We start from the raw sequence: 23316 nt of genomic DNA, 5'->3' as shown, positions 1-23316 counted from the left end.
TAGATCCCTTTGCTCCTGGCTGTTCTTCTGGACAAGGGCTCATGCTTGAGAAGGGTGGTGCTTTGTACAAGCAAGAGGCAGCCTGGCCAGAGCAGAGACAGTGTGAACTGTCACCTTTTCATGTTCCTCCTTTGCTTTCTCTCCTCCTACCTCCATTCCTTCCTTCTTTTGCTTTGCTTTTAGTTTGTGTCTAAACTAAAATTGTTCACTTCTATCAACAACCAAGACTCAAATCGTTCTACAAGATTTTTTACAAACATTAGTATCCCCCCAACCCCACCTCCCTCCAATGTCCTCCTACCGACAGGCAGCCACGTTCAACTCCCTTAATGGATTCTTTGGGAATTTTACTGTCTCTAAATAACATGCTTATACTACTTCTTGGTGTTTCAGTTTTAGATATTTCCTATTACATATCGACTTCCCACTACAGAAGATGAAGGTTTAGATCTCTTTCAACCTGTCTCCCTTCTCACACTCCTCTCCCCCTACTAATGCGTAATTTCAGTCCCCTCCTCATCTTCCAGTAATTTTGGCCAAGTAAGTACTCAGTGTATTATTAGGACTATGGAAGGGCTATTGACAGATAAACCTCCACTGCTTTCCTTTTCCTACACAACTTTGTTTTTCCTGGAGTTAATAATTGCCATGTTTTTTTTTTCCATTGGTCCTAACCCTCCTAGTATGTAACTCTCTTTTCCCTGTAATTAAACACTTTCAACAGATTTGCCATCCTGGGAAAGCCTCTCCAAGAGCCTCTGGGCCCTCTCTTCTCTGGGCTGGGGACCTCTAAGCCTCATGCATAGCCATTACCTTAGAACTTCCCTCTCCATCATTCAGGAATTCATTCACTTGTCTCTCTTGTACTGGATCCCATTTCTCAGCTATCACATCTTCCTCTTTCTTGCTTTATGCCCAAGTTTTGGTAGAGCAACATCTCTAAAAATTTTCCAAGAAAAGGGAATGGGTAATAACTTTTGGAGGCCTGGCATGCCTGAAAACCCTACCTTCACACTTCAGAATAATTTTCCTCAGGACTCTCCCTTTGGAGAACTTGCTCTGTCATGTCTAGTTTTGGGCACTGCTGCTGAGAAACTCCAAGTCATTTGGATATACCTGTCTGCAGAAGAGTTAACCTGGGAGGCCTGACCACCATCCTTGGAAAGATGCTTACAAGGTGGTGGTTGAAGGGCATCTGGGAACATGGTTTTGGGAAGGGTCCCAGCATCTCCTGACTGATAAGAGCAGCTCACTATCCCCAAACTGTTTCTAAAACAGTATGGTTTACGCTGAACATCCGCTTTCCTCCTGGAAGTCTAGAATTTGGGTATGTGCCAGGCAGAGAGGGTGCCTATGTGACCAGTCGCCAGTAAAAATCCTGAGTGCTGACTTTCTAATGAGCTTCTCTGGTAGACGACATTTCACATGTATAGTCACAACTCACTGGGGGAGTAATTAAGCGTGCCCTTTGTGACTTGTATTGGGAGAGGACTCCTGGAAGCCTGTGCTCGGTTTCCCCATGGAATTCTTCCCATGTGCCCTTTCCTTTTGCTGATTTTGCTTTGAATCCTTTCACTGTAATAAATCACAGCTATATGACTTTATGCTGAGTCCTGGAAGTTCTCCTAGTGAGACCCTGAACCCAGAGATAGACTTGAGGGGAGCCCTGACACAGTCTGTAATCTATCTTTTACCTTGAAGATTTTAGGATCTTTTCTTTGACACGAATGTTAAGAATTTCCAATGCTGTGTGCGCCTTAAGGTGGAACAAATTTCCTCTGCTATGCTGGGCACTTTGTGGGCCATTTTCAATTTGGAAACTGGTGTTCAGCTCTGAGAATTTTTCTCATTGTTTCCATTTTCTCTTCCTGACTTATTTTGGTGTTGGACATCTTGGACTGGTCTAATTTTAAATAAGCTCTTCTCTTCTATTTTCCCCTCACTTTGTTCTTTTGTTCTACTTCTGGGAGCCTTCCTCAACTTTATCATTTTACCCTTCCATTCTGTTTTTATTTTTAAAATTTCTGCTGTAATGTTTTAATTTCCGCTTCCTTATCGTCTTCCCCTCTCTTCCTTCCTCCTTCTACTTTGTTCTCTGGACGTTCCTTTTAAAATAGCACTCTGTTCTTGTTTCATGGTCCAATTTCTTTCAAACTTCATAATTTGCTCTCTCCAAGTTTTTGGTCTTTTTGCTTATTTTTGCCTTGAGTCTCACTGTCCATCCCAGGCTTCCCTTCAATGTCTGGTGATTCTTGGCTGTGTCTTCCAACAGTGACAGAGTCACACTGGGCTTCTGTACTGGGTGGTCTCATGGGCTGACTCATGGGGAAACCTCTTGATTTTTGCCCCTGGGCTGGTCGTGTGCTCCAGAGAAGAATCTTTCAACCTCCTGCCCACAGCGTGTAGACCTGGCTGGCAGCATCCGGGCGAGGCAGGGATGAAGGCTGTGGGATCAACATTCAGAAGTAACTGCTATTTAGTCCTGTGTTTCCAGTGGGTTCCTCGGCCCTTACCAGGCCTGGTGTCCCCCCAGCCTTTACCTTCTCTGGAGAACTAACATCCAGTCTTCTAATGAGTGAGGGGACCTGGAGGGGAAGCTGTGAGGAATGGAGAAAGATCTGGTGGGTCTAACTCTTTTAAAAGAGATTTTCTTCCAATCCTGATGTTTATAATCTCACCTTCACCCCCACTTCTAGGGGCCCCTCACAGTATCAATTCCTGTACCCTTTGTGGGTTCTGTGGTATGAGTCAGGTGTCTCAGTTTTTCCTACTACATGCTTAAAATTGAGTTTTGGTTCCTATAAGTTGGTTATCATTATCCATCTGTTTTTCAGCACTTAGAATTTTGTTGCCATCATTTTCTCACCTGGTCTCTTTGTCCCCGTGAGTTTTGCTTTTAGGAGGGAACTGACAAATGTGTATGTTCAACGGCCATCTTGACAGAAATCCCACCCAAGGGAAATCGTGGATGTCCTGTATGCTCAGAAATCCCATCAGCCTTGGGGCGCCTGGGTGGCTCAGTCGGTTAAGCGTCCGACTTCAGCTCAGGTCACGATCTTGCGGTCCGTGGGTTCGAGCCCCGCGTCGGGCTCTGGGCTGATGGCTCAGAGCCTGGAGCCTGCTTCCGATTCTGTGTCTCCCTCTCTCTCTGCCCCTCCCCCGTTCATGCTCTGTCTCTCTCTGTCTCAAAAATAAACATTAAAAAAAAAAAAAAAAAAAAAGAAATCCCATCAGCCTTGTCGGCACCGTAAATATCCCATGGTGTGACTCCCACTGCTACCAAGTGGGATACCCTCAGACTCTTCCTAATCCGCTACTATGAGGCCATGTCTCCTTCCTTCCAAACTCCTGGTTTTCCTTGACATCCATATGCAGGATTGTGTGGCTGTTTCCAAGATGGGACATCTTGCTCGATCAGGATTAGTACTCTACCAGGCCTGGTATGTGGCCCACTTATCCCCACACCTAGTTAAATAAAACCAGAAGCTCTTTGTGGTTCTCTTCTTTGCCCCTCTACATCCACCCATGAGCAGGTGTGAGCAGTTCTACCTTCAAAACATTCCCCACGTCCATCTTTCAACATGTCAAGCCACCACCATGGCAACTGTCTGGTGACTGTCAAGGCCTCCTAATTGGTCTGTCTCCCTGTCTCCCACAATCTACTTTTAGCACAGCAGCCAGAGTTCATCTTAAATGGGATCACACTACTCCCTTGCTTCCAATCTCCTAACAGCGGCTCACTGCCCTTAGAACATACCCCGGCTCACCAAGCCCAGGATAGGTGCCCAATCTCTGCACCATCTGTGCTCCAGCCACTCCAGCCTTCGCACACGCCAAGCTTGCTCCCATCTTGGAAACTCTGCTCAAGGGCCGCTGTCCATGGTGTTTGCACGGCCAGCATCTTCTTGACACTCAGGTGGCAGCTCAAATGGCACCCCTCCATCATTGTCCTATCGTCCTACATACATTCCCAGCCTAGAGCTTATCACTCCCTGACGCCTTACTGGCTTATATATTTGTGTACTTGGTAATTTTCTCCTCGACCCTTACTTGCATGGAACCTCCCTAAGAATGAGGACCCCCCCCGTTATTCACCTTTGCATCCCCAGCACCTGACACATAATACACCTAATAACTGCTCAGTGAGTGAATACATTATGGTTTCCTCACACAGCAACTGGCTTTTCCTATGCACAGAAGAGCTCAATGCCAAAGCTACCCGAACATGGTGACTGGAGCAGGGCAAGGAAGCTCCAACACCTGCAAGTCGAAGATTTCCTTCAAATGATCAGCACTTTACAGAACCATGATTGGAAACTGTGCCAGGACTGGCTGAAGACATGCCTTATCCCACCAGCGCTCACAATGACCCCACAGGAATTCGTTTCATGGCTATGGACACGGAGTGTGAGTGGTGAAGCCACTATTCAAGGTCAAGCCACTATCAAGCTGTGGAGCAAGGATGCAGACACAGTATGTGAATCCCGTCTACCCAGAGCTCCTCACTGCTGAAGCACCCGCCTCCGGTGCCAGTTATAGACAAGTCCCTAAACACGCGGCCCCATGGACTGTGTTACCGCAATGGTCTTGAACTCATTTGTTCATTCACTCACTCAGGGATCCACTCAGTATGTATTTATCAATCACTTACTCTGTGGAAGTGCGGCTGTAAACTCTGGGGATTTAGCAGTAAACAAAAAAGCCCCACTTCCTGGCCTCTGTGGAGACCACATTTTTCTGGTGGGCCGGCGTGGGGGGTGGGAATTTATGAGCAACATTGCAAGCGCCTCAGTCAATTGGCAATCCCTGACTATGCACCTGCTGGGTACCTGGTCCTGTGCAGGATTTCAGAGGGTGTAAGATAGGGACTTGGCCCACTTAGGGGAGGGAACTTGTGAACAAGTAATTGTGTCCTGATGTGACAGATGCCGTAACAGAGGGTGAGCTGGGCTCCACGGACTGAGAGGACAGGGACCAGGTAGGTGCGGCCCGCAGGCAGTCTGGGCCGGCAGGCTCTGGGCATCCATGCTTCTCCTTCAAAGGCTCATTAACCTCCACTGTAACAGTGCATCTCGACACAAGCTGGGTTTTCCCAGGGCCGCTCTTCTCCAGCTTGGCTCTTTCACCCATCCCTGATCTGACGGCAACTCTCACACCGCCCATAATCCCACAAAGGGGTATATTCACCCCTCTAGGAGGTCAACCCATCCATCAGTGCTCTCCGTTCCACAGAACGTCTCCAACTTTTACTTTGGCATTCAGGGCCCTGTCCACATCTGGGACCCCATACCCCACTGCTCCTCCCCTTGGGGCCACAAGTAACATGAGATTTCCCTAACACCCTACTCCGACATACGCCACTCAGTCCTAGTGCCCTCTCCTACCTTATGCTTGGTGAACTCCTATTCATCCTTCAAAGCCCTAGACAGAGCCATCTGTAGTATGAAGCCTCCCTATGTATCCCACAACAGAGCTAATCAATTGTCCTTCCAGGCTAACCTTGCATCTGACACACATTCTAATACGTGCTCACAAGTCAACTTTCCTTCTAAACTGCTACATCTTTGAGGGAGGACTATACTCGGGACCGGTCCGTGGAAGATACTCCAAGGAAAAACGTCCACTGAATTAAACTGACAAGGGCGAACCGTGCTTCCCAGAACCCTCAAGTCCAGAAACTCGAGATCTTTACAGCAGTCAGGCACTGTGACACCCTCTTCCCTCATCTCAGGCTTCATTTTCTTAAGCTGGGTCCACCCCTTTCAGCTGTAACTCATTCTCTGTGACAGGTGAGAGGGAAGGAAGCATGCTCTAAAGTACGGCTCTATGGATCACTTTCAACACAGCCCAATCCTATTCAAACCCTCATACGCCCCACGTCTCTGGCCCTGCCTCAACACCGTGACCTCCACCCTGCGTGACCATGACAGCCCGTGTCTGTGTCTGTGTCACGACACCCCCGTGTCTAGGGACTTTCTTTTCCTGGTCTTTCCTCACTGCTGCATCCTGCCCTCTCCATCTTCTGCCTTACCTTGGAAGGATGATTAGAACAGCCACGGTGTTTTCACGAGCACCTACTACTTACTCTAAGTTGATCTCTTTAAGACTTGTGGCAGCCCCACAGGATGTGTATCCTTATGACAAGAGCACACGGAGAGAGGCACTAGACCGAGGTCACGAGCGGCCAAGCTGGGATCCAAGGCTGGGCTTCTACCGTCTCCCCTGTACCATCTACGCTCTTCCCCTCCCTGCACCCCACTTCCTGCATGGGGCTGGTCCCCAGACTCCCACCCCACCTGCTGCCCTGAGAGCATCCCTTGGACATTGGTGCCACAGCCCAGATAGGAGCAAGAGGTTGCAGGCCGGAGTAGGCCCACGTGGGGTTGACCTCTCTCCCCCCGCCTCTGCCTGGGCACTTTGCCATGGGGCCGGTGCTGCTGCTGGGCACAAAGGAGGTGCTCTCAAATGCCTCAGCTCATCTACTCCGCATGACAAACCTAGGAGAAATCCATTATTGTTATTACTATTACTATTATTCCCATTTCACAGATGAGGAAAATGAGGCACAGAGGCCATAAGTAACCAGGCCAACATGGTATCACTAGCAAGTGGCAGGGCCTTGATCTACCCTCACTCCTCTCTGTCCCCTTGCGCCCAGCGCAGTCTGGCACCAAGCCAGCACTGAACATAGAATCTCCCTTCCTGCCAGTCTGCAGGCCCAGCTGTAGGGGACTCTGGGGGATGTTGCTGTAGGGCTTGGCTGTCGAGCCAAATATCTGCCATCTGAAGAGACAGCTCAGGTGAGTGTTCTTGACGGGTAAGTCTAGAGATCCATGTGAAACATGCCATGAGATGCTGCGCCTGCCATCTCCGCTGATGCTCACTCAGGCCCAGAGCAGTTGGGCGAAGCGTCCAGGGTCACACAGCTGCTGAGTGGCAGAGCTGGGATATGAATTTAGGCAGTTTAGTTCCAGGACCCACATGCTTGAGCACATGCTAAACTGGGTCTCAGTCTACGCTACGCTAAAAGACGCTGACTGGTCCGGCAACCCTTCCATGTGCAGGGCTCTGTACGGGGACCGTGCCGTGGCCTTTTGCAACAGCCTGGCTCCTAGTGGGGAAGTGCACGTTCACAAAGAAGTGCCCCCCGTCCCCCGCCCGGCGCCGAGCATGTAAGTTCCCTTCCCCAGGCTTTGGTGGAAGGCAGTGGAACAGACGGAGGGCCTCGTGAAGGAGGCACATGCGAGGTGGGCCTCGGAGCTGGGCGGGGGACCCACAGGCAGGGTGAGGGGTGGTGAGCATCCTGGCACAGGGGTGGGCGTGCCTGGTGGGACTTCCTCTCTGGCGGTCCGCTACTGACCGGCCAGGGGTAACGGCACCTGCAGAAGGGGAGAGTCACGGGTGTGGGAGGGGGTCTTACTCTTATTGTGGCTGTAGAACTTGTCCTCAGAACCGTCCTTGGACTTCTTAATTATCAGTTTCCCAGACTCCACGTCGACTTTGAGCTGCAGCTTCTGAGGAATCCCCAGGGATTCTGACTTTACCTGCAAGGAGAGGGGAGACGTGGGTCACCCTCTCTCTCTCCAGACTCTCCCGGAGCCTGTGAGCCCTTCGTCCATGGGGTTGCACAGCCCTTGGCCGCTCCAGCCCTGGTGTCCCGTCGGTGCCCTTGGGCTCCTACCTCCCAGCGTCCCTCGCCCCAGAGCCCCAGTCCGTGTTTCTGCGGGCAGCCCCCGAGAACCTGGCGAGCGTCGTGTGCACATCAGCTGCTCTGCCAACAGGTTTGGCAGAGGGAACAGGTGAACTACCGGAAACTGATTCATTTCACTGCTTAATTTGACAACACTCATTAATCTGATGCGTCATCTATTCCCAGAAAGGATGTTCACAACAGATTTAAGCTCCTGGGCCTTGTTACAACCAACAATTTAACATTTACTGATGACAATTAGGAAAAAGACAATTGCCTAGGCATGCTCAGAAGCTGGAGATGGAAATACAGAATTATCATCAGGGCCAGAAAGGGCCTTTGGGGCGCATCTCGTCCTGTGTTTTGGAATGCGGGACCAGGGCTGGGCTGGCTGCACCAGAATCTGTGTGGATCGTTAAGAAAAACAAATTTCTGTATCTGAGCTCGGAGGTTCTATGTAAGTCACGCTCGGGGAAATCATGGAAATTGTATGTTTTCCTGCTCTTCTCTTGAGGCACTACTTTGCTGCCAGTTTTGGGGGCTCCTTTTTGATGTCACTTACTGCCACGAGTTGGAAGATACAGTTTAAAGCATCTTGGGCTGAGGAGCTCTCCCCTGGGGAGCCTTCCCTGAAGGGGGTTCGCACACCTGTCTGGGTACCAGCTCCACACGTGGCCCTGCCAACCAGCACTCTCAGTGTCGGGCTCCTTGCCTTCATACTGCTGAGCCAAAAGGCTGTCCTTCCACAGGGACCAGAACGGCCCCCAGCTTCCTGGAATACAAGGGCACATCCACTCACCTCAAAGGTGACCGGAGGGATGAGGGAACGTCGATGGGGAGACTCAGTGCCTTCATGCAGCAAGGCCTTGACCTGTGGGCATGAATGCATAAGGCTCTTCAGGTTGGGGGTCACAGGGAAAGCAGCGTCTTTGGGGACAGAGTGAAAGGGAGCACAGAGCATGCACACTGGGGCATTCTCTAAGCGAAGAGAGGACCAAAGAGAAGCCCAGAGAAGCTGCATCCTGGGATGTCCTAATACCTTGTCTTCAATGGAGGACAGGAGGCTCGTCAGTTGGCTGAGCTTGGCCACCATGTTGACTGGATTGGCCTCACCAGGCGCCTGAGGGAAACAGCAAGTAGGGACAGCAGTCACAGTGTCACCATCCAGAGGCATTCCGCTGGGCCCTTTCCACGCTCTCTATTTTGCTCTCCCCGCCGACTACCCCCCAAGTGCTATCACCCCCCTTCGCAGACAAGAACATCAGCTATGCAGCATCATCTCAGCATTATCGTAGCCAAAAAATAAACCTTCCTCTGCTTCTCCGATGTCCTGTCACCTCAGCCACTCAAGTTGCTCAAAAAACATCCTGGGATTGGCCTTGATGGTTACCTTGGTTCCCCCTACATCTACAGCATTGTTGTTCCTCCTCTACTTCCAAAATATAGCCATCTCACTGCTTAAAACCCACCACTGGGAGAAAATTATTTGAACTCCTTAGCCTGCCCTCTGAGGCTCTGTATGGTGACCCTTCACCCCCAGCCACTCTCCTCCTCACCTGTGACCTGCGCGTGTCCTTGAGCTACACTCCCCGAGGAATTCCCAGAGATGTGGGGGTCACCTGGGAGGACCACCTCCTCACTCAGGTCTCAGATCCACAAAGGGGTGTTCGTGGACCACACTAGCTAACGATGACCATCCTCTATCAAATCACTCTGCTTGCTTCCATATCAATCACCTAGGCCATTCATCTGTTCCTTGTGTTTTCCCTGCCAGAACGGGAGCTCTGTGAGAACTGGGGCCATGAGCATGGCATGCAGGACTAGCACCTGGCCATAGAAGATGCTCCATGAAGTTGGTCAACACGTACAGGAGGCCCAGAGAGCCGAAGTTCCTTGTCTGAAGTCACACAGCCAGTGAATGGCAGGGCGGGACTTGAATCCATGACCGTCTTGAGACCAAATCCACGGTCTCAAGCGTTTATTCCCAGAACCGACATTTACAAAGCATCTACTCTGAGCCAGATGTGCAGTCACACAGGTGGAATTAATGATACCATCCCTGCCTTCCAGAAGCTGGAGGAGAAAATCAGACGTGTGTATGGAGCGGAACGACGGTTATTGCCAACCAGGTGAAATCCCTTCACCTCACCCCTTGCGTAGGAAGTCAGCCACCCTACACTTTTGTTTGACATCCAATTCCACCCCCCCACTTTAGTGTACTACCTGTCCCATCACCTCGGCTACCACCCCCACCATGGCCATCACAACTGCCCCCAACCACCCTCATCACCCCCCACAACGCTCAGGACTTTGTCAACACCTCAAACACATCCTATTTGTCAACAATTCTCTTTTGGTTTTGCCCTGCTCCTTAACAAAGCTCAAGGTCAAGCCTCAGGTGGGGTGGGGTGGGGTGGAGGGGCCTCAGGTGGGGTGGTGCAGACCAGCTGATCAGCAGAGGGACAATTCAGGATCCCTTTGTTCCGGGTTGTTTTTCTCATAAAAAATTTAAAAGATAACAGATTTGACCTCCTCCTCTCCTTCTTGGACACTTGGAATGACCCGCTGGCTTCCCGGGGCAGTCACCTCGTGGATTTAGGCTGCTGTCTTCTTCCCCTCTCCTGTGTCTTATGAGGCAGGCTTGGCAGAAACTTACCGAGTGTAAACAAAGCTATTCACAAACTGGGGGTTGGTTCTCAGGACCGAAGGGATTAGCATGATGCCTGCACTTGTGGGTCCCAGCCCGCAGAACATACGGGAGAATCTGAGGAGTTCTGCTGCTGCCAAGCACACTTTAAACGCATCCATTCATGTAATCCTAGCATGAATCGATTCTTCTAACCCTTGTTTTGTGGACGGGAAATTGAGTCACAGTTGGTGAGTCAACTTGTCCGAGGTCACACAGCCAGTATAGACCTGAGACTTTAAAGTAGATCTAGCCCAGTGTTTCTCAGCTGGTGGTGATCTTGCCCCCCAAGGGACATTTGAAATGTCTGGAGACATGTTGGGTTGTCACAACTGGGGGATGCTAATGGCATCTGGTCAGTAGAAACAAGAAGGCGTTAACATCCTACAATACACAGGACAGTCCCCCACAACCAAGAATCACCTGGCCCCAAATGTCACGAACGTCAAGGCTGAGGACATAATTCACAGCTTAGCCTAGAAGTGAGCGAATTGGTCTGAGTGATACCTGCGGGTTCCCATAAACTGGCCCAGTTATTTTACTTTGCTTTTTAGTTGCCCTTTTAAAGGGAGGATGTGGGTTCCAGGGTTAACGACTCTCCCTTCTCACACCGGGCAAAGCTAGGTCTCTCCTAACCCTGAAGTCCGCAGTCATTTTGGTAACGTTGCACCTCCCATCAGTTCTCAACTAAATTCCACACAGGGGTCCAGGGGTCCCTAGCAGGTCTCGCCTACCCAAGAGAAGGGCCTAGTGTCATGTGATCTCGCACAAACATTTCACTTACTCCTTCAAAAACCCTGCAGTATCAGACACGCTATACCCATTGCACAGATAAGGAAACGAAAGGCCACCAGGGGCACGTCAGATGTTGAGCTCATCTGTTTCTGAGTGTTCTTTCCTCTACTGCTGGCAGCCTTGGAACTTCCTCCTCCATTTGTGAACTTCTGAAGGCAAGAACCACCTCTGCATTTCTTTGTGGGTCAGGGTCTCATAAGGGAGAGTGGGAAGGAGAACCCCCTCTCTCCAACCTCATCTGAGGTTTCTCTCCATCCTGTCCCAGCTCTGTCCTGCAGCACCCCAGCTTGACTGTTGTCACCTTAACTGCCTGGGGGCCTCTACCTCTTCTGGTCCATTTCAAAAATGTGGGCATGGTCTTCGGTTCGAACTATGTAAATGTGAGGGTCTGGCAGGGCCCCTGTTTTACCTGGATTTGCTTTTACTTTCCCAGAAATTAACGTATCATCCTTCACTTCGAGGAAAGCAAAATCACCTTTTTAAATTTCTGGTGAATTCTTAAGCTGTATAAATAGCACATATACATTTTCTCAGTAAAAAAACCTCTTAGCAAACACTCTTAGCAAACAGTATGGTCAAACCTAAAGTCCCTCTTGGCCTACCCCATTCTCCCTCGGTCCATCCCCCCTGGGGGTGACTAGAATAGCCCTTTGGGTATAAATCCTTCTGGTCTGATTTCCACATATAGATGTACCTCGGAGTTTATAGATTGTTTTGCCATTTGCTTTTTTCCCCTAAGACAGCTGCCTGTATATAGAACGGGGTGCTTTAAGGATGTATGCAATTAACATGGTCGTTGCAGATAAACAATGTTTCAGAAACCCCATTTCTCCTCCCAACTGCACAGCAATGAACCCATGAGTCCCTGACCCCAAAAGCCCGGCCAAGCCCTGACTTCACCAATCAACTTTTTGCTCATCTGATAGGCAAGGTTATGAATGTCATTTGCCAGTTACTAATGAGGTAAGGCTAAACAAGTTTTTGTATCTATATTGGTCACTCCCACCCCTCTTTAGTGAGAAAGCCTTTTTTTATAACCTCTCCCCATTTTAAAAATAGGGTTGTTTTTACTTATTTGTAAGAAGTTTTTCTTTCTTTCTTTTCTTTTTTTTTTTTAAACATATTAATCCTTTGTCCCTTATATTTGTTGCAAGTCCTTTCTCTGGAGATGCTGCTTTTGCTTTTTAACTCTGCTGGTAACACCTTTCAATATGTAGATCTTTGCTCCCTAGATGACTTGGCCTTGGGTCCTGCGAGTCTGTGAGCCTGTGTGTGGATGGGGGCAGGGAGCATCTTCACCTTAAGGGGCAAGAGGCAGGATCAAGCATCTAGGCACCCCGTGTTTTTCTTTCTAATAGTTTCCGATGAACAATGATGAGAAAAGGCCGTGCCCTTATCCAACACTAACAGGCAGTTCTGCTGAGTATGTAATTTGAAATCTTCACTCAAGTCAAAATCAGGCAGCAGGGAAATGCCTTACTGGTGGTACAGGGTCCTGAATCTCCCACCCCCACCGGCCACCCCATGCTCTGGTCCCCCAGCCAACTCAGGGCATGAGTGGATGGGGGGCTCCCTTCTGAGCCCTGGGGACTCGGGCTACCTTACCCCCCCACACCCCTCACCTCCACCCCAGTTTATCAATCTCTTCTTTCCAACCCCAGAGCCTTTACCTGAGGCCGTGGACGGAGGCCAGGGGAGAGCTGCTGGTCAAACAGCCTCTGCAGAGACTCCAGGGAGGGGAGGGTCCGGGTGATTTCGCTGGGAGCAGGAGACAAGGTGAAGGTCAAGGATTAGTGAGGACCCAGGGAAGGCTTGGAAGGATCCAGCCAGAGGCATGGCCACACCCAGTCTGGCAAAAGACAAGCCTGGGCAAAGATCCAGGCCTGCCAGTGCTGGCCCCCCTCCCCCCACCAAGACCCCCACTCTTCCCATCCTGTCGCCCACCCTGGGCCAAACCGGAGTCGCAATGCGTAGATCCGTAGATCTGATTTACCTCTGGTTAGCCATACTCACAGGCTGTGGATAATTCAAATCTAGGATCGCGAAACTACTATGAAATCACTTAGTAATCCCTGGTTCCCAACCTCGAGTGTTTAGAAGAATTGCAAACACACCTGGGTGTTAAAAATGCAAATTTCTGGGCCCCAACCTGATTTGGTCCCGAATCTGCATTTTAAATGCGTGCCCCAGGGGCTTCCGGTGCTAGCAGTCGTCTGCGCCTTCTAGTTCAAATCCCCTCCCCGCCCCCGAGACGGACGCCTGGAGAGATTTTTTTCATTGTCTAATTCCTTGACAACTCCTACCCATTCTTTGCTCCTGTCTTTTTCTATTGTTTTCACATTGTTTTAAGCACAGCGGCAGACAATTCTGAGTTCTAGTTCTCCCTTATTTCACCCCAAACTTCATGTCTTTACATGTTTAACTTCTAATGGTGTTGAAATATTCGATCGAGTAAACGTGCCAAAATGAATTGCTAGATACTTGGGTTATTTTGAGATCTTGGCGATTACAAATAAAGGCTGCTCTGAACAGCTTTGTTCCCATAACCTTTCTTTTCTTATTTTCAATTAAACTTGATGATAAGCAGAGATTGTGTCTCTTGAGCAGTATTGCTAAGCCTTTGAGTGATGGTACCCATCACGGGCCATGGACACTGCCTGAGCTTGCCCATTTGACGTGCTGTCCTCATTCTAGGATTTTCTTCCCCTCTCTTGTTTAGTGGATATAACACTGCATTTCAATATTGATGCATTGATTGTATACCTTTAATTTATTGTCATTAAATATATTTCTACATAGTTGGTTTTTCTTTTTGTATTTCTTTTTGTATAAATTGTTTGTGTCCTTTGTCAGTTTTCTGTTGGGAATTTTGCCAGAATTTTTGGACGTTGGTATAAACATTACATACCGCTTTGCTTTTTATTTAATCTGGATGTTGCACTTTTTCCCCATTCTGTTATTTTCATCCTGGGCAGGTTGGATTTCATTGCAAAGTGCTTTATAATTTTTTGTTGTTCTATTTTTCATCTTTTCCTTGGTAACTCTTTGCTTCCCTTAGTTAAAAATTTATCATCAGTATTTACTAGTAAGCAATTATTAGCTCATTTTAATTTGGTTTCTTACTTGCTTTTTTTTTAAGTTACATTACATACGGGTTTTTCTTGTCGATATTATATTTTTTAATCCCTTACCTCATCTAGATTTTTTTTTTTTTTAAATATGGGGTGGAACTAGGTTCATCTTTCTCCGTATTACTATTCAGTTTCACTCAACAACACTTGCTCTGTTTTACATACTTCTTTTGGGCTCATCGAGCATATAAGCTCTTCTAGAATATGGTAGGATTTGTTTCCAGGCTCCGTATCATTCATTTAACTACAAATCCAGAGCTCCGCATGTGTACCAGGCAATGCCAAGGTGGCAGATTTACAACGTCTCACAGTTTCGGGGATGGTGTTTTAACCTGCTGGTTTCGAAGGCATCACAAGTGGGTCTACTCCAGGGACCAGGAAGGGTGTGGAGGGAACTGACTAGCAAAGCAGAGAGAGGGGAAGGCTGGGCAGGCAGGTTCTGGGTTTCCCCAACCCCTCCGCCAGAGTTCATTCATCTGTTCATGCAGCAGTCTTCCCTTTATTTATCTTTAATCTTTATATATTTGTTTTGAGAGAGAGCGCACGTGAGCAGGGGAGGGGCAGAGACAGAGGGAGAGAATCTCAAGAGGAGCCTGACATGGGGCTGGATCCCACCTCCCACCACCATGAGATCACGACCTGAGCAGAAATCAAGAGGAAGAGGCTTAACCCACTGAGCCACCCAGGTGCCCCAGCAGCTTTCCCTTTAAACTATCATTTTCATACAAGAATTCTGGGTTAAAATAAAAAAATTTCCAAGGCACTAATTCTGAACATGTTTTAACGTCAAACAGATGTCCCTCATGGTTCTCCTTTTTAAAAATGTTTTCCTAAAAACACAAATACACATACACAAGCTGAATCCTTAGGGTTTTCTAAGAATGATGCTGGTTTTCCTTCTATTTTTAAACTGTAAAATCTTGACAAATCTGACTGGCTCCCAGATGTGTCTAGGAGTGTTGGTTAGGGTCCCTTCTTTTTCTCATCTTACTTTGGCCAAAATTTCCCATACAACATGAAACCAGATGATAAAGGGCACCTTTTTCTTCTGTTAAAAAAATTTTTTTTTTTTTTTGTATTTATTTGTTTTGGGGAAAGCACAAGCAGGGGAGGGGCAGAGAGAAGGGGACAGAGGATCCAAAGCAGGCTCTGCACTGACAGGCTGATGGACTGATGCGGGGCTTGAACTCAAACTGTGAGATCATGACCTGAGCCAAAGTCAGCAAAGTCAGCAAAGTTGGACGCTTAGCTGACTGAGCCACCCAGGTGCCTCTCTTTTGTTAGAATGTTTAATAGAATGATTTTACTGTTTCCCTGTCGAGTGTAATTGGTTTTACATTGACACCTATTGCATTACTAAGGAAGTACCCCTCTATTCCATTTGTAAAATGCTTTAAAATTAGAAATGACTTTTTTTTTTTTTTTAACAGAGAGAGTGAGTGGGGGAGAGGGGCAGAGGGGGAGAGAGAGTGAGAGAGAGAGAAGGAGAGAATCTCAAGCAGGCCCAAGCTCAGAGAAGAGGCAGACTTGGGGCTCGATCCCACAACCCTGGGATTGTGACCTGAGTCAAAATCAAGAGCTGGATGCTCACAGGCACCCCAGAAATGACTTTTTAAAAATCACACATCTGTTAGGATGCCTATGCAAATGATTCTTTCATCTTTTAATCTACTAAATGATGGTGTTTTATGTTGACTTTTCTTTGAAGTGAGCTCTTTATCGAAGCCTCCATTCTTCATATTACTAAATTATATATACTAAAACATTACTGAAATATTAAACATTTATATTAATAAATGGATACCGTTTTATTTCAGGCTGCTGTCTTGACTATTGTATTTTTCTTGAAGACTGAATTAGGTGATTTTTGCCATTCAGGAATAATTTATAGATTATGGTCATCATTTGCTTCTTGACATTTCAAAGGAGGGCACGCATGGTAATTTTTATGTTTCATATTGTATGTAAAATATTTGTGCCATTTAAACTATAATATGAAGATCTGTAGCCATGTCAATGTGTATCATGTTCTTTTTTAATTAAAAAAAATTTTTCTTTCCTTTTTAATGTTTATTTATTTTTGACAGAGAGAGACAGACAGTGTGGGCAGGGGAGGGGCAGAGAGAGGGGGAGACACAGAATCTGAAGCAGGCTCTGAGCTGTCACCGCAGCTCATGGACACTTCCCCTCTCTCGTTTAGTGGTGCCAAAGTCAGACTCAACGGACTGAGCCGCCCAGGCGTCCCATCCCCGTGCACTGTATTCTTGATTTGCAAATCTTTAACGCCGATTACTAAGTCTCTTATGCTTCCAATTTTTTTTTTAATTTGTTTAATGTTTATTTACTTTTGAGAGAGAGAGCATGCACGTGAGCGAGTGGGGGAGGGGCAGAGAAAGAGGGAGACACACAATCCGAAGCAGGATCCAGGCTCTGAGCTGTCAGCACAAAGGTGGGGCTCAAACCCAACCCAAGACCTGGGAGATCACGAGCTGAAATCGGATGCTCAACCGACTGATCCACCCAGGCGCCCATCTAATATTTAAAATGGTAACTGACTGTTTTCTGAATTTATTTCTGATTTTATTTTGACCATACCCCCTCTAACAGTTGTTGTTATTGTTTATTTGCTAGACAGAGACCTCTTAAAAGACTCTGTGTGGGTCACTGCTGTGTTTCCCATCCCTGGAACAGTGCATGACACATACTCAGCACTCATTCAATCTCCGTTCATGAGCACCGAGTAAACACATGTTTCTGGTACTTTGTTGGATGTGGGAAATAGCAAGGCTATTAGGACTTGACCCACGATAACCTTCAAGAGACTCACAGTCTGGATTCAGTTTGTGTGTTTGACTCATCCTACCCCCTTTTTCCTAACAGAGCATCTAAAGCTATGGCTTTTCCTCCAAGTAGTGCTTTGGCTGTGCCACACAGAGTTCTACGCGGTGGTCTGATTACTCAGTGCCCCCACACTACCCATAAAGGGTACCCCTTGTGTTGGTTCTTTCCTTAATTTAGCTGTGATTTAAGAGGCTATCTGAAAGTGTGCAGATGGTTGGGTGGTTGTGGCTAGTCTTCTTATTTATTTCTATTTTTGTCATGTTGTGTTCTGGGAGTACAGAATGAACACTTTTGCTTTGGGTGTATTCATATCCAGCTGCTCAGTAAGCTGCTGGGCTCTTATTTTTAGGACCACCAGCACTCTAAGATTTCTGGGAAAAAAATTCTCAGATCCTTTTTAAAGGAAACACATGTGATTAGAACATTTTTACAAGGTTTTAAAATCTGCAAAGACTCCCCGTGCTCTTTTTATTTTTAAGCTTATTTACCTATTTTGCAGGGGAGGGGCAGAGAGAAAGAAAGAGAGAGAGAGAATCCCAAGAAGGCTCCGTGCTGTCAGTGCAGAGCCCGACGCGGGGCTCAAACCCACAAACTGTGACACCGTGACCCGAGCCGAAGTTAAGAGTCGGGCGTGCAACGGACTGAGCCACCCAGGCACCCTGACTCCCTGTGCTGTTGAATGACATCTATGTTCCGTTAATTCCAGGTCAGTGATCTTCTCCTTGGAGATACTGCTTCAGAATTTATATTGTATTATCAGGCAGTGGGAATGATATTACATATTGCCATTTTTTAAAGTAAGGGTGCTGTTTATAATTATTTACTTTCTGAATTCATCTTCCCTTGTAGTTTGGAAACTTTGTAAGAAGAGATTTAGGGACGCCTGGGTGGCTCAGCCGGTTAAGTGTGGGGCTTCAGCTCAGGTCATGATCTCACGGTTCGGTTCATGGGTTTGATCCCCACGTCAGGCTCTGTGCTGACACCTCAGAGCCTGGAGCCTGCTTCGGATTCTGTGTCTCCCTCTCTCTCTCTCTGCCCCTTCTCGGCTCACGCTCTGTCTCTGTCTCTGTCTCTCTCTCAAAAATAAATAAACATTAAAAAAGAGAGAGAGAGAGAGGCACCTGGGTGGCTTAGTCGGTTAAGCATCTGACTTCAGCTCAGGTCATGATCTCACAGTCCATGAGTTCAAGCCCCACGTCAGGCTCTGTGCTGACAGCTCAGAGCCTGGAGCCTGCTTCGGATTCTGTGTCTCCCTCCCTCTCTGCCCCTCCCCTGCTCATGGTCTGTCTCTCTCAAAAAATAAATAAATGTTAAAAAAAAAAAAGAGAGAGAGACTTAGATGGTGCTACTTGGTTGTTCTGCTAATTGGGTCTTTATGAGCCTTCTCAATACCTGGATTTAGGTCCTTTATAAGCCTGGGAATACTTTTTTCTTTTATATACTTGGCCATTGATTATGCGTTGTTTTTTCCTGCTTCTTCGAGAGCCCATCCTACCAGCTCTAAGTTGAATCTCTATGAATGCCCTCTTTCCAAAGACTATCACAATTTTTTATCACACATTCTTTCTATAAGCTTAGTTAGCTCTCCCGTGTTTTCTATATATACTTCCCTGACATTCTGCTGTTTTGTGATTTAATTTTCAGATTTGATTGGAAAACTATGGGTTTATTTTTATGGCCTCCAATGAAGCAGTTGTAATGCGGGTGACGTATTTTTGTTTCGGGTTTATTTGTCTATTAAAATCTTAACCCCGCTCTCATTAATAGATAAAATACCCTCTTCCACACTTGGACATTTTGCTTTAAAATTCCACTTGGAGTTCTTCTCATTTCTCCATTTTAAGCATTACCAAATATTTCCAGACTCTGGTGACGTTGTTCTCTATTCTTTTTTTCTCTGGAAAAGTTTCTGTCTGGTTCTAGGGAATCTAACTTGGGGTCACAAATCGCCCTCGAGCCCTTGTGCCGCTGACGTTCAGACGCGCACACTCAGCATGACGTTTTGCAGGGGAGGCTCTGGCCCTGTTTCTCACTCCTCAGTTCTCTGTCACCTTCCCACTTAGGGACGTTCCTGTCAGGCCAGGCCGTCTGAGTGGATGGACCCAGTCATCTTCGGTGCTACCCTCACTCAGTCCCTCTTCCGGCTCCTCCTTCCTATACCCCACACCTAAACGTCCAACCTGGGTCCCCTTCTCCTCCATTCACCTTCCCCCTGTGGTGACCTCACCCCACCTGTCTCTTTAAGGCTTTAAGTGCCAACTGCACGCTAATGAGTCCCAAATGTAGATCCCGCCCTGAGGTCTCCCGGGTTCTAAGCTTCTGGCATAACTCCAAGGTTGGTGGTTCCGCTGGCGGGATGCCTAATAGTGCTTCAAGCCCACTGCAGCTTGAGAAAGGTCCCCCCCCGCCCCCGCCAGCTCCACACCCTCCTCCTCAACCTCCACTTTTAGTAACTGGCATCCCCACCCACTCAGCTGCTCACACCAAAAATCTAGGGGTCGCCCTCCGTTCCTCTCCCCCGATCCTGCATCCAAACAGGCGGCAAATGGATACCAGCCCCAGCATCCACACATGCCCCAGGTCACATTGCTGTCGGTGCCTGCACACCCCCACGTGCAGGGTCATCATACTGAACTAACATCTATCAGCCGTTTCCACGTGCCAGGCATTGTCCCAAACCCCGGGACTCAGCAGGAAGCAACCCAGACACATCCCCGCCTTCCCTTCTCATGAACTGCCCTCGCATCACAGCCCCTGAGCTTGGAACTGCTCTCCTGCTTCGTGTCAGCCTCCTGAGATCCATTCTCCGCGGCCGGAACTCAGATCATGGCACAATCCTGTAAGACCTCGAGAGTCTTGTGAGGTGTACCTGCTGTGGCTCCTGCCTAACGCCGCCAGATAAGACGCGGGAGATCCAGCTGAATTTGAATTTCAGATAAATAATGGATAATCTACTAGTATAAGTATATCCCAGCACTGCATGGCATATACTTACACTAAAAACGTATTTGTGATGTATCTAAAATTCAGACTGAACTCAAATTCATCCTGTGTCTGGCCCACCCCATACCCGCCTGTCCCCAGCCTCTGCCGCTAACACTTTCCTTCCCTCATTGTGCTCCAGCCACACAGACTTTCTGTTCCTCGCAGGCTGGCCTCATTCCTGCCTCGGGACCTTTCTTCATGACATCCCTCCACGAAATTGCTGGGTGGCTAACTGCCCCATGTCACCAAGGTCCCAGCTCTATCACCACCTCAGAGAGGCCTCCTTAACCCCCAAAGGACACTGACACCCTCCCACCCAATGTCTCTGTCACTTTTACCTGTTTTATTTTGTCACAGTGCTTCTTAAAATTATCTTTGTTTACAGACTTAGTCTACGATGGTGCTCCTGAGACGTCAGCTCCAACAAGGTCTCAAAGAACGGAAGGCTTGTGCACTGTGTTTTTACTGGATCCTAGTACCCAGAAGTTCAGAGGGGGGCCCTCCACACACATTGGTTAAGTAAATGATTGACTGACAGAATGAATGAACTGAAGACCTGTTCCAGACAAAGCAGTTTGAAACCCACACATTCAGAGGTGTGGAAGGGGAAACATAACTTTGCTTCTATGTAAGATTTTCTAAAATTCCATCCCCCAGTTAACCAAGTCTTCCAATGCTTTTGCCTCTGAGGGTGAAGACAGACAGGTGTGCAGTGAGACACATCACAGTGTCTCTAATTCTAGCCGGAAGTTAAGTGTTCAGTGAAGAGAGACGGGGAAAGCAGGAAGCCCAAGGAAGCTTTCCCACCAGCACAGAGAGGCAGGCACGCCGGGGAAGTTGCTGTGTCCAGAAAGGGAGGCGACCGAGATCCAGGAAAGTGCAGGTGACAGTGAGGTGGGGAAGGTGTAGAAGTGACTGGGGTGGGGTTGGGGGGGGGGAGCCAGCGGAGAGACTTGGAGATGTACTTCCTCCCACACAAGGAAGCAGCAAAGAACAGGATCTCCTCTGGAACAGAAATAAAAGCTTGTTCCCAGTCATCATGAATCTGTGTCTCTTACAAAGAAAAAGTGCCGTGTGTGTGTGTGTGTGTGTGTGTGTGTGTGTGTGTGTGCGCGCGCGCACGTGTGTGTGTTTCCTAGTGAGACATGATTTATAACAACAGTATCAAGTGGAAAAATATCTCTCCAAGCAAATCTATAAAAATGGTTCTAGGTCCACTTGGCTGAAACTACATGAGTTGAAAGCCAATTCACTGAAACAAAACCCGACTGGCCAATCTGATGAGTGTGCTCCATTTGTCAAAGAAAATTATTTGTTAAATTTCCCGAATGTACTGACTGTGCTTTTAAGAGCCTTTCGGAGGAAAGTTCAATTTGATTACTGATGATGAAAGATTCTTTTTGGCATATTAGCTAAGCTAAGATGGATATGGCAGCAGAGAAATTGACCAGAGAGTTCTGGAGCTGCTGTAAGTTTATAATAAAATACATAGGAAATGGTATAGGCCGAAAAAGCCTCACCCACATGAAATGCCATTTTTCCCACCAAAATGTTGACCCTTCACTTAAAATGGGATTGTTTTGGCTCCTTATGATTTCTTGTGAATGGTATTTTCTGGGGTTTTTTTTTTCCCAAGTATTTAAAATAGCCCTCTGTCAATTCTTCAGATAGCACAGCAGCCTTAATTTTGTGCTTCTAACAATTAAAATGTACTGAAGCTTGAAGTTAATTTTAACATTAAGTTAAACCATAAAATTTTCAAAATCTAAAAAAAATCAGAATTTTTCCCAATTGGTCATTCAATGAATTCAATATTGGAGAATGAAAGCTTTGGAGACCTGGCTCCCTTAAAAAAAAAACAAACTGGCGACCCTGGGCCGTCCCCACCCATGCAGAAGATTGGCTGACTTTAATTTCTTTCCTCTCAGAGCCCTTTTGTGCTTGTCCGAGGTGCTGGCTGCAGCAAGGAGGGCCAGTGCAAAAGTCTTACTGCTGGATCCTGAGCAAGTGTGAAAGGGCTCCCACTCACCCCTTCCCACAGCAACTGGCCTCAAATTAACTTCAGTTAAAAAAAAAAAAAAGCCACAGTTTAAATACCATGAAAACAAAACCTTGAAACAACCACAAAGGTTTCTAACCTCTGCCAACTCTGCCCTATTATTCTGAGTACAGCTGAGGTATTTGGACAGCCAGGCGGAGAGCCCGGCTCACTCTAATGAGCTGAATCTCTTCCCCCGGGACTGTCCCCACTGTCCCCGCCCCTGGGGGATGGCCACACCCACGGAGCCATTACCCATAGAGCTCCTTGCAGAGGAACATGGTCAGTTTCTTCAAATGAGGGAGGCTGTTGGAGCCTGTCTTCACAAAGTCAGAATCCAGGGCGAGCTGAGTGGTTAAATAATCTTGGATGGCTTTAAGATGCTCTTCGGGAAGCCTGAAAATAATAGAAAGAGAAACATGCTGCTTCTGTTCCTTTAGCTGCAAACACCAACCGTAAAGGAAGAAATCATTCTCTGCATCTCGGCCGAGATGCCGTCCTTCAGAACACGAGTACGCTCCTGGATGGTTCCCCTGGTCTCAGGGAAAGGGTCGAGAAGCAGGTCTGGGCAAGTTTAAGGGTCGGCAAGGGAGGATGCCTCTTCACCCTGCCATAAAGGCTTTTTCCCAAGCCCATACTTGGAAGGAAGTGATACTGGTTGGAAATAAACATTTCCATAAACATGTTTATCCTTTAAAAAGGAGACAAAACAACTGGAAAATGTACAACTGACTTGTTTCCCTACCTCCATTACCTTTAAAGACAGCACCTGGGGGCTGAGTGATGCTTAGCGTAGAGCTGGCAAATGGTTCTAGCTCACCTCCCAACTCCAAATTCACGGTCAAAGGCCACCTGGAGCTCTGTGTTTAGGATGTTCTGAGCTGTGCTGGGCTCCAAGGGGAAGTCTCGGTGGTGAGTGATGGGCTGGGAATAGGGTGCCCGGCTCAGTGCCCTGCCCTCGCCCTCCCGGGTCTGGCTCCAAGCCCCTCAATCTCTGGGCGACGCACATGCAGGCAGGACTCGCTCACCGTGCATGACGGCCCAGCAGAGGCAGGGCCCAGGCTGTGTGGCACCAGGTCCTTCACGTGAATCTAATGGTCCCTCTGTATCCTCTCTCCCAGCACATTCCCCCTCCTGCCACCCCCCTGCC

At 47.8% G+C, this 23316-nt stretch overlaps 1 protein-coding gene across 3 annotated transcripts in view; it reads right to left on the bottom strand.

Moving 5' to 3' along the window:
* The window catches only part of INPP5D (inositol polyphosphate-5-phosphatase D), a 124518-nt gene that overhangs the window by 40856 nt on the left and 60346 nt on the right, over positions 1-23316 (bottom strand). For all 3 annotated transcript variants that reach the window (XM_042950546.1, XM_042950545.1, XM_042950544.1), the window contains exons 5-9: positions 22422-22562; positions 12842-12929; positions 8730-8810; positions 8490-8561; positions 7421-7544 (exon numbers count right to left, since the gene is read on the bottom strand). In XM_042950546.1, the coding sequence (XP_042806480.1) occupies positions 7421-7544; positions 8490-8561; positions 8730-8810; positions 12842-12929; positions 22422-22562 (506 nt within the window). The remainder of the gene's footprint in view (positions 1-7420; positions 7545-8489; positions 8562-8729; positions 8811-12841; positions 12930-22421; positions 22563-23316) is intronic.

This window comes from Panthera leo, chromosome C1 (assembly GCF_018350215.1).
Source record: "Panthera leo isolate Ple1 chromosome C1, P.leo_Ple1_pat1.1, whole genome shotgun sequence".
In the NCBI taxonomy this organism is placed as follows: domain Eukaryota; kingdom Metazoa; phylum Chordata; class Mammalia; order Carnivora; family Felidae; genus Panthera; species Panthera leo.
Note: the sequence above shows the minus strand (reverse complement) of the source record. Positions and strands in the feature narration are given on the sequence as shown.